This window comes from Coenobita brevimanus, chromosome 23 (assembly GCF_032717465.1).
Source record: "Coenobita brevimanus isolate Jiangsu-jjx chromosome 23, ASM3271746v2, whole genome shotgun sequence".
Classification (NCBI taxonomy): Eukaryota; Metazoa; Arthropoda; class Malacostraca; order Decapoda; family Coenobitidae; genus Coenobita; species Coenobita brevimanus.
In genome coordinates this window covers 64,650,043-64,667,394 of record NC_136976.1, presented here as the reverse complement: position 1 = coordinate 64,667,394, position 17,352 = coordinate 64,650,043, and the positions used below count along the sequence as shown (strand labels likewise).

The window sequence follows — 17,352 nt, the reverse complement described above, 5'->3', positions numbered from 1 at the left end:
GCACTCCAATCGGATTGAGCCGGTGAAGGTTTATATCCAAGGGATGGTTGGGGTTGATTGCTCATGTAACGCCACTCAGGGATGAGTGGGGCTGGTCACTCTCATCTTAAATGTCGGGACCAACTGCCTGGCCCCGGGCTCCTACGCTCCTCATGGGGCAATGTAGGATTGGATGATGGATGGATGGATGGATGGATTAATATTATTATTAATGAGAAAAATGTGACTAGTTTTTCCTTGCTTAACATTTCCAAGGCTCAATAATTTACTGATACACATTCTCTGTCTTGTTAAAATGGTTAACAGTAATCATTCTACTTTTCAACCATGGCAGTCATGCACTTATAATTTTAATATTCATACAGAAATACTTTTAGCTAAAAAAAAAGTAATTTCTGTCATCTAAGAACATGACAGACCATATCAAATGTTGTTTTCTGTGCTGGAACTTACGGATTCTGATGAAATGTAGCATTAGGTTTATGCTTTTGAATGAGATAAAGCTATAACTTATTTCTATATTTGTTTCTTTCCAAACTGACTGAAATTCTATCAATTGCACCTAACTAGTTGTTACTGACTGGTGGTTGAGTTACACTCACTTTAGACACAAAGTGAATAATTCCCCCCCCCCCCGCTCATTATACTGTACAACCATTAAGCTGCATTCCATCACAAACCTGATGCTGATGCACTGTAAGCAAACATAATTTTGGTGATTCAAAGGAAGAGAGGTCAGAAACAGCAAAGTTTGCGTGGCCTTGTTTTTTGCTTGAACTCTGCATTTCACTCTAATTACAGTAATATCTCTTTTATCTGGACATAACAGAGCCAAAGGCATGTCCAGGTAGTGGCAACATCCAGATGATGAACATTATTTTCCTACCATACCCAACCTCCAACCTATATCCCTATTTGCACAGTATCTATGCTTAATTTGGCAGTGTTTTCCAGTCATTCAGCCATATTTAGATATCAAAACACAAACAGGAATATCCAAAGTAATGCTAAACACCAAGAAAACCATGCAAAAAACCACTGAAAACCAAAAAACACCCTCCCTATACACTACTGTATGTACAGTACCCCTCCTTATTTTGGCAGTGTTTTCCAGTCATTCTGCCATATTCTGACATCAAAACACACATAGGATTATCCAAAATAATTTTCAACACCAAGGAAACCATGAAAAAAAATGAAAACCACAAAATGCCCTACCTATACCTGTACACTTTGTATGTACAGTACCCCACCTTATTTTGGCCCTTGTTTCAGGTCAATCAGCCATATTTAGACATCAAAACACACATAGGAATATCCAAAGTAATGCTAAATACCAAGAAAGCCATGAAAAAAAATAAAACACTGGAAATAAAAAAACACCCTACCTATGCACATCTGTATGTACAGTACCCCTCCTAATTTTGGCACTGTTTTCTGGTCATTCTGCCATATTGAGACATCAAAACACACATGGGATTATCTATATTAATGCTAAACATCAAGAAAACAATGCATAAACAACAAAAATCTGAAAAAAAAACTGAAGACGGTTTGAAAATCAGTTATATGTGACAAGTGATCGCTCCTGGGGCTATGAAAAAAATTCCATGGCCAAATAAGCCACCGGAAATTGGCTATATTGGTATAAATGGTATACCATCATCTTTGCTGGTGTTTATACTATAAGATATGCTAATAAAAACACATAAAACTAATAAGTAAAAGTACAGAAATGCAACGAGAATAAAGTGTTCAGGAGTAAAACTTACCTTCATATAACTTCCCACCATCCTAGTGCAAAATTTTGCCAGCACCTTCCAAGAGTTATGCATATGTCTAGATGCAGAATTTCATAAGCTTTCTCGTGGATTTTGCAACCAATGGTAGTTGACTAAATTGCAAAAAACGTTAAAAACTCACGATTCAGTATTATCACCACAGAGGAGGGCAGGGACTGAGGGAGCGATGGGGGAGACAGGAGGGAATAGTGGGGGGATGGGAGGAGGGGGAGAAGCAAGGCTGTGGGCAGGATTCTCCCCCTTCTGTCAACAGGCAGATGGGTGCTTTAATGTATATTTACTCATGGCTTGCAGTCTGTTAGATGCTGAGTGGCTATGCGGAAACACAACTCACGGTGATCAGGGAACTTTTGACGTTCAATAGAGAGGTGGGCGGCTGTCACCGAACACGTACTCGTGGCCCGCAGTCTGTGTTACAATCTCAGGGGCAGTTACGAATGACTTAGCCCGGTGGCTGTGCGACTTTAGACATTGGGTGGGGATGCGTACAGATGTTTTGACATCGTTTGTGGGTTACAGTCGTATTACTTGGGTGCTGGAGGTTTGTTGTCAGTGATCAGACGAGCAAGTGACTCTGACCATTCAGTACAGGGGCGGATGGATATTTGGATATTTCAGCTCTGGTTATGGGTTACAGCCTACTTCCTGCTCACGGCTCGAGCCCTGAGGCCATAATACCGAATGTTTGGACATGTTGGCTGGCCAGCCAAAGATCTCGGAGACTTATAATACATTCGGATAATAGCAAGTAGACTCGAATAATGGTTTAATAGAGCCAAGGTCCAGCGTCCGGATAATAAACATGTCCGGATAAATGAGGGACTACTGTACTGTGAAAATAAACTTTTAAATGTCATGTTTTGAAGGAACAGAGCTTACCCTTTCCAACAAAACAAAAATGAACTTTTATATCAATAAGCAATGTCTATGGTAGTTTAAAGTACAAAAAACTCTGTGTCTTTTTCCTCTATGAAAATATTTGCAAAATTTGGCACAAAACTCCACTCTTCCTCACAGTGCCTCATATGCTCTATGCATGGCATGTCTTACACAGTACAGTATGTGATTCCAGGAGCTAGAATGCCATGTAAATTATTGTGTTGTACATTTCACTGGACTTACAGTATTACTTAAAGTTCTCCTAATTTTGTACTTTCTCTTCCCTTGTTTATAGATCCTACTTCACCACATCTTTAGGTTGGGAAAACAGAACAATGACAATGATGAAAATGATGATGATGACTGATGACGATGTCTGCATGCTGAACAAATCTGGGATAGATGGGAAACGAATAGTATTGCACCTTGAAGGCAAGGTTTTGTAAGACCATTCTCAAAAATATTTTCCCCCAGTTCATCTGCCTTGTGCAATTGTAGCTTAAGTTGCATGCACTTTTTTGTCGCAATTATCCCAAATACTACACATGGAAATCCAACTATATATCATGCTATTATTGTTGCTGTTGTTGTTGTTGTGCAACCCTAGTCTGTCTAATCAAGCAGACCCATCAACTGCAGGATTGCCATGCAGGCAACTGACCCTGCAGGTCCATCCCGAGCAGTGAAACAATGTGTCTTGATGTGGTGAGGTGTGGGAATTAGTGTGGAGATTTGGATGCTGGGTGGATGTCGCATTTGTGTCAGTCTAGCCTATTAACGGGGGCACCATAATAGGCTCCACATTATCTTGTTATTTAGCTACTATGGTCTGTAGGATAGAAGTTGTGGATGCAATGAAGAAAGTCGAACTGGGGAAAGCCTCAGGAATTGATGGAGTGTGCAGTGATATGCTGATGCATGGGGAAGAGATAGTAGTAGAATGGATGTGGAAGATGTGCAGATTGGCCTGGGAGGAAGGTAGAGTCCCGGAGGATTGGAAGTCAGGTATAATTATTCCCTTTTACAAAGGAAAAGGGGAAAAAGAAGTGTGTGGTAATCACAGTGGCATTTGTCTTCTTAGTGTAATAGGAAAAGTGTATGGTAGGATACTTATTGACATAGTTAGGGAAATAACACAGGAATTAGTTGGAGAAGAACAGGAAGGCTTTAGGAAGGGATGAGGTTGTGTAGATCAGATATTCATTCTTAGGCCTTCAGTGGAAAAGTCTCTAGAGAAGGGAAAGATGTTGTATGCGGCCTTCATGGATTTGGAGAAAGCATATGACAGGGTAGATAGACAAGGATTGTGGAATGTATTAAGAATATATGGAGTAGATGGGAAGTTGTTGAATGCTGTGAAGAGTATGTATGATGGTGCTAAGGCAGCTGTGCGTGTGGATGGTGAACTGAGTTAATTTTTCTCTTTGAAGGTTGGGTTGAAACAGGGATGCGTCATGTCTCCATGGTTGTTCAATCTGTAAATGGATGGGGTAATAAAAGAGATACAAGGTAGGGCAGTGGATGTTGGAGTGGCCCCAGTAAGAGAGGGTAGTGTTTGGAAACTCCCTGTACTGTTGTTTGCAGATGATACTGTGTTGTTAAATGATGATGAAGGGGAGATGCAAGGCTTGGTGGATGAGTTTGGAAGAGTGTGTAAGAAACGGAATCTAAAGGTGAATGTAGGGAAGAGTACAATGATGGTCTTTGAAAGTGGTGAAGCCAGTGAATATACAGTGAGACTGGATTGTGAGGAGATGGAAAATGTGAGTACGTTTAAGTACCTGGGGACTGTGATGAATAAGGATGGAAGTTTGGAGGGTGAAGTGCTTGAAAAGGTACAACAAGGAAGAAGAGTTGCTGGTTCCTTGAAAGCAGTGATAAGAAACAGGAAGGTGAGCATCGAAATGAAAAAGTTACTGCATGACAGTATTGTGACACCAACTCTAATGTATGGAAGTGAAGCTTGGACGTTGTTGGAAGGACACAAGTCATGAGTGAGAGCAGTGGAAATGAGTTATTGAAGAGGAGCCTGTGGAGTCACATGAAGAGACAGGCTGACAAATGAGGATATAAAGAAGCATTGTGGTGTGGATGTGGATGTGATAGGAAGTGTTAGGAGGAACACACTGAGGTGGTTTGGCCATGTGGAGAGGATGGAGGGTGAGAGACTGATGACGAGAGTGTATGTGAGTGAGGTGGAGGGGGGGAGAGGGAGGGGGAGGCCGAGGATGAGATGGAGGGATGGAGTGGAGAGGTATATGAGACGGGGGTGTGAGATGGGAGCAGGGCAGTGAAATGGCGGGGTACAGGGCGACGTAGAGGCAACTTGTTTGTGGCCACCCTGTACGGGATTAAGGCGTCTGGCAACAGACAGACAGGTTACTACCCAGTGTTATAAATGACTTCCCAAGTTACAAGAAACCATTTGGCTTGTCACTCAGTGTACAGCCACCTGAAGTGGAAAGAAGAGTAGTAAACAGTGACATGAACGATGTGAGAAATAGATGACAGTATAGAGAGGGGGACAGGAAAAGAAAAAGAATGAATAGCATAATGTTTAAAGATGGTGAGTGGATGGGAAGCAGAGGCATGGAGGAAAATGAGATATAGAACAAAGAGTTAAACACAGAGAAGAGCAGAGAGGTGAAAACAGTAATAAGAGATTTCTTTTGCTGTGTCTACCCTCCCCTCTTCTTACTTCTCCCATCTTTCCTCTCACTTTTCATTACTCTTCTTTCAAGTGACTTTACACTGGGTGACAAACCTACTGGTTTTCTGTAAGCCAGGAAACCATTTACAATGCTGGCTGGTAACCATATGACCAACCCATACGTGTTCCCTACGTGTCAACAAGTGGGCTGGTGGAGGGTAAATGTCCCTCCCCATAAAACAACTAACTCAAAGACAAATGGTCACTCCTTATAGGGTTATAGCGTCTGGCTAAAGACAGACAGAAGAAGAGAGTAGTTGAAGAGTTTTGATGGAATCTGAGTGTTAAGTGGAAGGATGTTAAGAGAGTATACAAGGGTGATAAAGAAGGACGTATGGGAGTGAAAAATAAAAATGGCAGAGTGCTAGTGGAGAAGGGAGAAGAAGTAAGTAAATGGAGAGAACACTTTAAGGAATCGTTAAACATTGCGAATGAAAGTAACATGAGTATATGTGGCTGGGTAACGGCTGAGAGTAGGAAGGAAATGAGAAGGGAGGAAGAGATAAGTAGGTAGGTTGGAAGTAATGGATGAATGAAGAAAGTCAAAATGGGGAAAGCCCCAGGAATTGATGGAGTGTGTGGTGAAATTCTGCAGTACAGGGAAGAGACAGTAGCAGAATGGATACCGTATGGAAGATGTTCAGATTAGCCTGGGAGGAAGGCAAAGTCCCAGAGGATTGGACATCAGGTACAGTATAATTATTCTCCTGTACAAAGGAAAGGAGAAAAAAAAAGTGTGTGGTAATCATTGGGGCATTTGTCTTCATAGTGTAATAAGAAAAGTATATGGTAGGATACTTATTGTTACAGTTAGGGAAATAATAGGATATTTACTGATACAGTTAAGGAAATACCAGAGGAATTTGCTGAAGAAGAACTGGGAGGTTTCAGGAAGGGAAGAGGTTGTGTAAATCAGATATTCATCCAAAGGTGTTTAGTGGAAAAGTTTCTGGAGAAGGGAAAGAAGTTCTATGTGGCCTTCATGGATTTGGAGAAAGTATATGACAGAGTGTATGGACAAGGAATGTGGAAAATTTATGGAGTATATGGGAGACTGTTGAATGCCATAAAATATATGTACAGTAAAAGTCCTCCAATCCAGCCACCAATAATCCAAAAATCCCAATACTCCGAATCCATCAAGGAGAAATTTTTCTAATTTTTCTGGTCTTTTTTTTAATTTTTCTCGGCTCTATCTAAGGATTTATCTGGCTTGGACTTGCTCTTGGCCTTGAATGTATCTGCCTGCAACTATTCACCTATACTTCTATACATTTCCGGTGAGTAAAACAAAAACCCATATCATTTTAAGTGTTTATTTAGTGATCATGTACTCCCACGATCACTAATTTCTGGTCAGGGATGCCTACTTCCTACCCCTATATACCCAGGGAGGACGGGATGGGGGGACAAAACGAGCTCCAACCACCTCTACCCCAGCTCCCAACCCACCCTCATACCCCTACCCCTCCCATCCCCCCACTCGCCATTCTCAACTGGCAGTAACATCTCATGCTTACCTCATATTTACACTTATAGTCACATTACTAATATACAAACAAAACACTAGGATATGTAAAAAGCATATAACTATGAACACAATGCAGCAAGAAATTAATGTATTATAACACTGACAGTAAAACAAAATCGTCAACAACAGCCATCCCAGGCCTCATGCGTTGGGTGCTTGCATGCACTTGCTTTCGTGTGTGTGTGTGTGTGTGTGTGTGTGTGTGTGTGTGTGTGTGTGTGTGTGTGTGTGTGTGTGTGTGTGTGTGTGTGTGTGTGTGTGTGCATGCACTTCCAAAGCAGTGCACCCACACATGAGGCCTGAGGTGGCCAATGTTAATGTTTTTGTTTTACTGTCAAAGTCATAAAGCATTAATTTCTTGCTGCAGCGTGTTGATGGTTATATTGTATACTTTTACCATATCCTAGTGTTTTAAGTTTGTATTAGTAGTGGGACAAGAGTGTTAAGCATGAAATCAGCTTGAGATGTAACTGCCAACTACGATAACAGGTGGGGTGAGCAGGTGGGTAGGGGTATTGGGGATGGTTGGGAGCTGGGGTAGAGGCAGGTGGAGCTCGTTTCATTCCCCCCCTCCCCTCTTCTCTGGGTATACAGGGATCGGAAGGGGACACCCCTGGACAGAAATTAGTGATCGTGAGTGTACATACTGTATTTCTAATGTTTTCAGAGGTCCCTTCCAATAGTTCGAAAAAAACAATAGTCCGAAAGACCCTCGGTCCCCAGCCATTCAGATTACAGGACATTTACTGTTTTAGGGCCCTAGGGCTGCAGTGTGTGTGGATGGTGAACCGAGTGAATTTTTCTATCTGAGCGTTGGACTGGAAAAACAGGGATGTGTCATGTCTCCATGGTTCTTCAATTTGCATATGGATGGAGTTATGACAGAGATACAAGGTAGGGCAGTGGATGTTGGAGCAGCCCTAATGAGAGAGGTCAACATTTGGAAATTTCCTGTGCTGTTGTTTGCAGATGATACTATTTTGTTAAGTCAAGATGAAGGGGAACTCCAAGGCTCGGTGAATGAGTTTGGGAGAGTATGTAAGAAACATAACCTGAAGGTGAAGGTAGGGAAAAGCAAAGTTGTGGTCTTATAGTGAAACGAAGTCACTGAATGCACAGTGAGGATGGATGGTGTGGAAATGGAAAATGTACTGTATGTGCATTTAAGTACTCTACTCTCTCAATTATCAGTCATCGCAATATCCTACCCAACTCAATATCCGGCTCTTTTTGCTTGACTCTATTAAAACAATATCCGATGAAATATGGCAATATCTGGCTCAGAAACAGGAAGCAATCAGCAGTACCGGTACTATGCATTTTTCAGTGGTGAGGTTTATCATCCAGCTCAGACACGGGACCCAATTGGTGTGCAAGTGGACCCCGTAACATGCCAGCCAATCACGATGTTTTGTGGGAGTGGCCCACTCAATGCACCAAGTCTACCGCTGCTCTCTCAGTCTCTCCCATAGACGCCGCGTAATGAGGATGTATCAATGCGCTATGCATTCGTGACCCACGTGGTGGATATCCCCTACAGCTGTGACTTAGCCTGTGGCATCTCCATACTGGAGTAAACTTTGTGGGAGCCATTTCCCACTAGACCACATGGGATTACGTGCACTGTACTGCATAGTGTACTACTCTACCCTCCATCAATGCTACCACTAGGTGAGTACAGTATGATTATGATTATGTACTGTATTACTGTACTATATGTACTGTATCAATAATATGTTGTACTTTAAGCTTAATCTTAATCTTTTACTCACAGATAATATTGTAGGAAATTTTTAGGATAGAGGGTCGAGATCAATAGCTTAGGGTAGTGACACATTATCCGGCTCAACACCTAATGGACAGCCAATTAGAGGGTAGCTACCTACACAATATCTAGCATGGGAGTGGCCAAATTATGCTGGATAACTGAGAGATGCTACTTGGGTAGTGGGATGAGTATGGATGAAAGTTTTAAGGATGAAGTGCTTGAAAGGGTACAACAGGGAAGAAAGGTTACTGGTTCAATGAAAACAGTGATAAGAAAAAGGGAAACGAGCATGGAAGTAAGGAAGTCGCTGCATGATAGTACAGTACTGTGATACCCACGCTAACGTATGAGAGCGAAGCTTGAACCTTGTTGGAAGGACACAAGTCAAGAGTGAAAGCAGTGGAAATGACTTACTTGTGAGGAGCATGGCATGTTACATGGAAAGACAGACTGGCAAATAAGGAATTGAAGAAGCACTGTGTTGTGGATGTGGATGTGATAGAATGCATTAGGAAAAACATACCGAGTTGGTTTGGCTATGTCAAAAGGATAGAGTGAAAGACTAACAAGGAGAGCATATGTGAGGGAGGTGGAGGGGGGAAAGAGGGGGAGGAGACCAAGGATGAGATGGAAACATGGAGTGTAGAGGTATATGAGAGGGGTGTAAGTTGGGGGGAAGGCATCAAAATGGAAGGGGACAGGGCAACACGGAGGCAGTTTGTTTGTGGCTGCCCCTTACAGGATTAGGGCAACGGGCTATAAATTGACAGATAGAAAAAGATACTGCTCACAACAAACCTATAATATAAGTTGAGGGATCAAAACCCTGCTCAGGTGGTGGAGATGTTTTTGTGGGCAAGAGCCAAGTCAAAACTGCACTCTTCTCACAATACTGATCTTGAAGGAGTCCTCGTATCTGTGCATAGTAGGTCCCTCCACTGACATCAATTACTGACACGATATCTCCAACTTGATAATAAAGTCCCTGTAATTGTCAAAAACTAAAATTAGAGAACATGAATTCTTTCAATAATAATTAATATCAATTTTCAGTGGAATGTTTCAATAAGTAGCACAGTAAAATTCTGCATTACTGTATATAGTGAAGCAACCATCACAGAAACAAAAAATAAACTTTTTCATGATTATAATACAAAAGTAACAAATGTATTGTCTGTGAAGTACCTAACAAAACACTGTAACCTGGAAAAAAAAAAAAAAAAATCAACCACATTAAACCTTAAATTTGTGTAACTAATGTATCCACCAAGACTTTCACCAAGCAAATCAAAATGTGCAAATTGCACCACTGAAACCCATGTTGTATGGCTAACTGGTACAGTATGGTGAAATTCCAATATTTTTCCACAGTCCCCTCCTTTCATCCTCTTATGGCATGATGAAATTCCAAAAATTTTTCCATAGTGCACCTTTGGTCCTCTTAAAAAATTTTTACCCCTTCCTGATCATATCTAACATTTACTGTTTTACAGCGGAGTCACCTCGGCCAGTATGAAGTGATGAAACGAACAAATCCCATAAAGTTGCTATACATGTACTTGTATATGCAATGATGCAAATGAAACCAGAAGCCTTAGCACTGCTATGGGGATGCCAATCAGCTTACCATGCAGCATGAGTCTGTCTCCTGTGAGTCTTGACAGAGGGTAGGTTCCCACCCCCCTCCTCACTGATGTAATTCTTCATCATTAGATTTACATTTCTCATGTCTTGAAGTTACTCTAGATCATGGTGATAAGGGTAAGAAGAGAGAATATTGGTGAAAAGGCACAATAAAAATGAGTGTGAAAGTTGTGAAATACAGTAGCATATAATGTTGTGACATACTGTAATTTACTTCCTATCTTACATATGGGTCATGGTCTGTACCTGATGATATAAAAGTGTACAGTACATCGCACACAGGTATGGTACATTGCATCACATGACTTTTCCTTATGATTATCTTTGTTTAGTTGTAAGAAGTTCCTTTATTAATGTACAGTTAAGACCTCACTATAAAAGACTACCTGGGGCCAAAGCCATTCTGAAAAAAATGAAATTCCAATAAAAGTGACATCCAGACTTCCCCCTCCTAACCCGGACTTTTTCCGATATATCAGTTATCAGACATTAGTCCGGAACACACCAACAATTTTTAAACTGTTTTCACTACCACTGCAATACTGTACTGTATTATGCCTTTACTACAATAATCAACTGGTATAGTATATATAATAATAATGTACTGTTCACTGACAGACATGTCTTTTATTCACCTTATTGTGGTGAACCTAGCTGAAGTGGTCAGATAGTCCAGACTGCTTCTGGCTTTATCGAACTTTTTCCGATATACAGGAATTTAGTCCGGTAGCTCCTCGATTCCGATAAAAGCGAATTCCAGTCTACTGAAGTCTGTTATATCAAGGTCTTACTGTACTTACTTTTCAAAATATCATACATATTGAGGTATATTCATACCAGTATTTAACCTCTAAACACCGGGCTATTTTTAATGCAGTCACCACCTCACTACAGGCAATTTCCCAGAAATTGCTAGTTTTCAAACCTTAATACCTTAGAAAGCACAGCACTTAGGGAAACAGATTAAAAACCATATTACTCATCAACTCTTCCTTTTGTGAATGAAAGTATTCCCAAGTCTGTAGGTCATTGTGTTGATGAATACTGAGGTGAGGAATAGAAAAATTTTCGGCTCGATAGTAGGACGTGTTTGTGCATCTGCCTGTGGTGCTGACTAGGGCTCTGCTCTCAAAATGCTAACTTCTCCATGACTAGATAAACCTGACACTGTTGCATCCAAGGCATGCCTTATGGCACTATCCCTGAGCTTTTTTCTAGTATCCCTGGAAAGAGGCTTGGGAGGGGTGGATGATGCAACTGGATGGAATCAGACAAATAGGAACCTGAAGACATCACTGTACACCTGGCAAAAGCACAGGAAAGAGGGACTCTCACCTGCATGCTATGGAGGGGCTCCCTCCCTACCCTTTGGTGCTGAGATGAAATGGTGGGCATTTCAAATGGTGGCAGGAAGACACTTGCATGTATAGCCGCTACCTGGCGGCCATGTAGCACCCAGATTGTGATGTGTATAGATGTTAAACCAGTGAACAGGGGTTAAATACATGCAATACACAGTAACGAACCAAAACAATCTAATAAAATGTACATAAGAAGGTAAGCAAGAGCGTAAAATTGTGTCATTTGACACACAATGAATCTGTGTTCAATGAAATGAGGGAGAGGGAATGAGAGAAAAAAGAAAAAGAAATAAAACTCATCCAGCGATGAGGAAGACTGCTGTCAATAAGACTCTTATCTCAGATTCAGCAGTGTCAGAAGGGAGGGACAACTTAGTATTCCCATCTAATGCACACAAGGGAGAAATTACAGGCAGTAAAGTGAAAGGAGTTCTACAAACACCTATCAGATAAGCCACCAAAAGACTTGCTTCATTTTCCATCACTCTTTCTCAACTCAGTATGCTTTAAGAACATAATCTTCCATTCTAATTTCTTCCTTTCAATTTTACACGGAATTAGCATGACACATGCAGGAAACATTTTCACTGATTATGTGTCTATGTGCTTATTTAATATTCTTTTGCTGGTGCATCTGGGCCTATATGGACCATCATCTCCAAATGATGGTCTGTATAAAATCCACCCTTGTTCTTTTCAGTGTGTTGCAAATATTACATTTATCTCAGCTGCAGCTCTAAGGCGTGGCAACTACCACAAGTTTCATCGATGGGTGCTGATTTTCATTTCCAGTTTTTTTAAGGTTTTACACAATATTTTCCAATAGCAGTACAATATGAGGAGACCCCACTCTACACATTCAACCTCTAAGAACATCGCAGGGCATTTAAAAAAAAAAAAAAAAAAAAAAAAAAAAAAAAAGTGTGTGCAAAGTAGTTAATAAGTAGCCTACCACCGTTTCATTTCTGCAGCAAAAAAAAGTTACGTCATCCTCCTGTTCACCATAATCATCAGGTGGGTTTTAGTGTTTGTGAAAGTGTTTTTTACTTAGAAAAGCATTAAATTTTGTGCATACAATGTGACAGGCAAATATTTATTGTTTGGAATGCAAACATTTACTTTCAGATGCACGATATGTATTGATTCTGTTCTGTACTGCTGTCAGCTGGTGAAGGTGCATCGGCAGACATAATTCTTTGCACTGAGTTGGGTTCAGCATTTTAGATGACTATTTCAACAACACAAAGTAACAAAAAACACAGCTGAAAGAAGAAAAAGTAGGAGTACAAAGTGAGTGGTAGGAATGACGTGTGTGTGTGTGTGTGTGTGTGTGTGTGTGTATTTACCTATTTGTATTTACCTATTTGTAGTATACAGGAATTGAGCAATGCTCGTGTTGTCCTGTCTCCATATCCACATTTATCAAGTCTACCTTTACACACATGAATGTTTTTCTCATGCACCACCTCTTTGTCTAAGTCGTTCCAAATATTTAAGTATTTACCTAATATACCTAATTGTGATATACACAGAATGTACTATGCTCGTGGGTTTCCGTCGCTGTTTCTCAATAAGTCAAATTTGGCTTTAAACTCGTTTAAGTTTCTAGACTGGACGATCTCTTTGTCCAGGCTATTCCATAAGTCTATACTTCTGTAAGGAAAGCTATATTTCTTGATATCCTTCAAGTAGCTTGACTTTTTCAATTTCATTCCATGTCATCTTGTTGCTCTCTTATCCCATACAAACAGATCTTCTTAGTCAATTTTATCTACTCCCACCATGGTCCTGAACACCACAATCATGTCTCCCCTCTTTCTCCTTTCCTCTAACGAAGGCAAATCCAGTTTTTCCAGCCTCTCTCTGTATGACAGGTCTGTCAGACTGGGGACCATCTTGGTTGCTGTTCTTTGTATTCTCTCAATCTTGTTTATATCTTTCTTTTTGTGTGGGGACCACACTACCGCTGCATATTCTAACCTGGGGCGGATCATGGCCACTATCAATTTTTTCATCATTTCCTCATCCATATAATGAAATGCTGCTCTTATGTTAGTCAAGAGTTTATAAGTCTCTCCAACTATCTTGTTAATGTGCTTTTCTGGTGACAAACTATCTTGGACCAGCACTCCCAAATCTTTCTCTTCTCTCCTTTTTGTGATTAATTCATTACCCAAAAAATAATTCAGTGATGGTCTCCTGGTACTTTTACCCATTTCCAATATTTTACATTTCTTTACATTAAATTTCATTTCCCACGTCCGGCTCCAATTGTGTATCCTATCCAAATCCTCCTGCAGTATTTTACAATCCTCCTCAACCTCTATCTTCCTCAAGATCTTTACATCATCAGCAAACAGACTTGCATAACTGTTCACTCCATCTACCATATCATTTACGTAAATCAGGAACATTACTGACGCCAACACTGAGCCTTGAGGGACTCCACTTGTTACTTCCCTCCATCCAGACATCTTTTCCTTTATTACTGTCCTCATTTGTCTGTCTCTCAAAAAGTCTCTCATCCATTCCAGAAGTTTCCCCTTTAGTCCTCCTATATATTCTAGTTTCCACATTAGTCTCTTATGAGGTACCTTGTCAAAGGCCTTCTCTAAGTCTAAGTACACACAATCCACCCAACCATCTCTCTCCTGTACCACATCAATCGCTCTTGAGTAAAAGCTCAACAAGTTAGAAACACATGACCTTCCACTTCTGAATCCAAACTGACATTCAGCCAAAATATTCATCTCTTCCAGATATTTTATCCATCTGTCTTTCAGGATTCTCTCACACAATTTTGCGACCATGCTGGTTAGAGACACTGGTCTATAATTCAGGGGTTCTTCCCTGTTTCCTCCCTTGTAAATTGGTACCACATTTGCCCTCTTCCATTCTTTTGGCACTTTCCCCTCTTCCAGTGAGCATACAATTAAGCTGTGAATTTTATCCGCCAGTTGTTCTCTGCATTCCTTCAGTACCCAATTAGAAATTCCATCAGGTCCTGGGGCTTTCCTTACATCTTGAGTTTCCAGTAATTTATACACTTCCTGTACCTCCACTTTTATATCTTTCATCACCGGAACATTTCTAATCACTCCCTCCCCTTCCACAAGCTCCTTTTCTTTAGTGAAAACTGACTGGAAACGTTTGTTCATTATTTCTGCTTGCATTGCCGCATCCTTAAAGACCTCTCCTTCTACTTTCAGCTTGGTGATTCCTTCCTTTTGTTTCAGTTTGCCATTAACAAATCTATAAAACAGTTTGGGTTCATCCTTGCATTTGTCAATTATACCTTTTCAAAATTCCTTTCTTCTTCTCTACGTATTCTTGTGTATTCATTTCTTGTTCTTTTATATTCTTCCTTTGTTCTGTCGTTACCTCTCTTTCTCCAATTGTTCCATGCCTTATCTCTCTCTTTTTTTGCTATCATACACCTTCTATTAAACCACTCCTTTTTCCTGTTTTCTTTCCCTCTTACTCTTGGTACAAATTTTTCCACTCCCAAATTATAGAGGTCTAGAAAGATATCCCACTTCCTCTGTATCTCTCGTTTCTCTGAATTTTCTCCAATCCGCATTTTCAAAAAAGTTTCTCAATCCTGTAAAATTTGCTTTCCCAAAGTTGTATCTTCCCTGTCTATGAAGCTCGTCTCTTGGCTCGACATTTCCTATTAACATCTGGAACTCAATGACCACGTGATCACTTTTTCCCAAAGGACAGAGATATTCCAATGATTCTATTACATCGGGTTCTTTGGTGAACAGTAAATCTAACCTTGCTGGTGTGTCCTCACCTCGAAACCGTGTCTCTTCTTTGACCCATTGCGTCATCACATTATTCATTATTATATTTAATAACATAGTGCCCCACGAATCCTCGCCGCCTCCCGAGTACAATTCCTCCCAGTTCACCTCTTTACAATTAAAGTCACCCACCAAAATTATATTATTGCTTTTCTCAATTATTTTTTGCAAGTAGCTAGCCATATCTGACAACATCTCATGGTATTCGTCATCCTTCCATGCTCTCGTCTTTGGGGGAACATACACTACCGCCATATCTCTCTTAACATTCTCTCCAGTTTCTAATTTCATATATATCACTTCAGCCCTGCCTTCTCCCATTTCCACAGTATCTACATTTATGTTGTTCTTCACTGCTATCATCACTCCTCCTCCCTTTTTTTCTTTTCTGTCTTTTCTCCACAGTTTGTATTTACCATCTCCCAAATGAACATCAATATCTTCTCTTAATTTGGTCTCTACAAGGCACATGACATCAGGTTCATGCTCTCTCAAGAAATCATTAATTTCGATCCTTGTCGATATGAAACCATCAACATTAGTATATATCACCTTCAAATTATTTTTGACATTATTAATACCCTCTTCTCTCCTACTCTCCGTCCGTACCACTTCCTCAACTTCTGATCTTTCACAACCATCCCCCTTAGTTTCCTTCACTTCTATTTCCTTAAATATCATTTCCTTACTTTCATATCCAATACTCTCCAAAAAAAAGTATTACATTCTTCCTCTGTCCTCTTATCATTTTTTTCCTTTACTTCTTCCTTTAATGATTTTAAAACTTCTCTTTCTTCTTCATTCAGATCTTTTCTTATTATAATATTTTCCATCCCCACCTCTTTGTGTGTGTGTGTGTGTGTGTGTGTGTGTGTGTGTGTGTGTGTGTGTGTGTGTGTGTGTGTGTGTGTGTGTGTGTGTGTGTGTGTCCAGCTGATTGAGTAAAATCAAACAATTTCACACCCCATTTTAGCTGTGCTGATTTATGACCATTTGTTTTAATGAATAACTCTTTTTGTCAGAAGAAAAAATATTGTATTGTGAGTGGTGGCAATGAGGCAGGGAGCAGTGTGTTCTTACCTACCTAATAGTTCTTCCATCCATCCATCCATCATCCAATCCTAAGTCACCCCATGAGAAGCGTAGGAGCCCAGGACTAGGCAAGTTGGTCCTGACATTTAAGATGACAGTGTCCAGCCTCACACACCCCTGAGTGGCATTAGTAGTAGGGGTAGGCAGCCCCACGCAGGGAAGTACTACTGCCATGGTAACGGGAGACTCAGGGAATAGCCTGGATTCCATTTTCTCTCCTAGGCCTTGGTAGCTGGTTACACATCTTTCTGCCTCAAACATCAGAGGGCATCAGGCTGCCCTCTTTACACAACACATACATCCACATTATTTCACATTGCCTTAAACCAGCTATCCTCTCTCCATAAAACACCAATCTTGTCATTACATAACATACACATTTCACAACACATCCTTGCTCTCCCCCCCATAAAAAGAACCATGGCTGCTGCTATACTGGGAATTAATGCGGTGGTTTCTCGGGTGACCACCACCGGCAGGGCTGGGTCGTCTGCACAGGGCCCTCCCGGTCGTCATCAAACAACTGTGACACCTCCAGTGTTGTGGCACCCTAAATCTGCTCGTCAGTGCAGTAAAATTTTCTTTTGCAATATCAGGGGACTTCACTCAAACATCAACGCTGTTCAAAATTTTCTCCAGTTTGAATCCCCTGATTTGCTATTTTTGACAGAGACACGAGTAAGCTCCACCTCTGATTTAGCTAGATTTAATTTTCCTGGTTATATCTTGATTCAAAATTTCTGACCCAAAGGAGGCGTA

At 40.7% G+C, this 17,352-nt stretch overlaps 1 protein-coding gene across 1 annotated transcript in view; it reads right to left on the bottom strand.

The window, feature by feature from the left end:
- LOC145392999 (GATA zinc finger domain-containing protein 1) overlaps positions 1-17,352 on the bottom strand; it is a 57,283-nt gene that overhangs the window by 12,330 nt on the left and 27,601 nt on the right. The window contains exon 3 of the mRNA XM_080267308.1: positions 9,489-9,675. Within this exon, the coding sequence (XP_080123434.1) occupies positions 9,489-9,675 (187 nt within the window). The remainder of the gene's footprint in view (positions 1-9,488; positions 9,676-17,352) is intronic.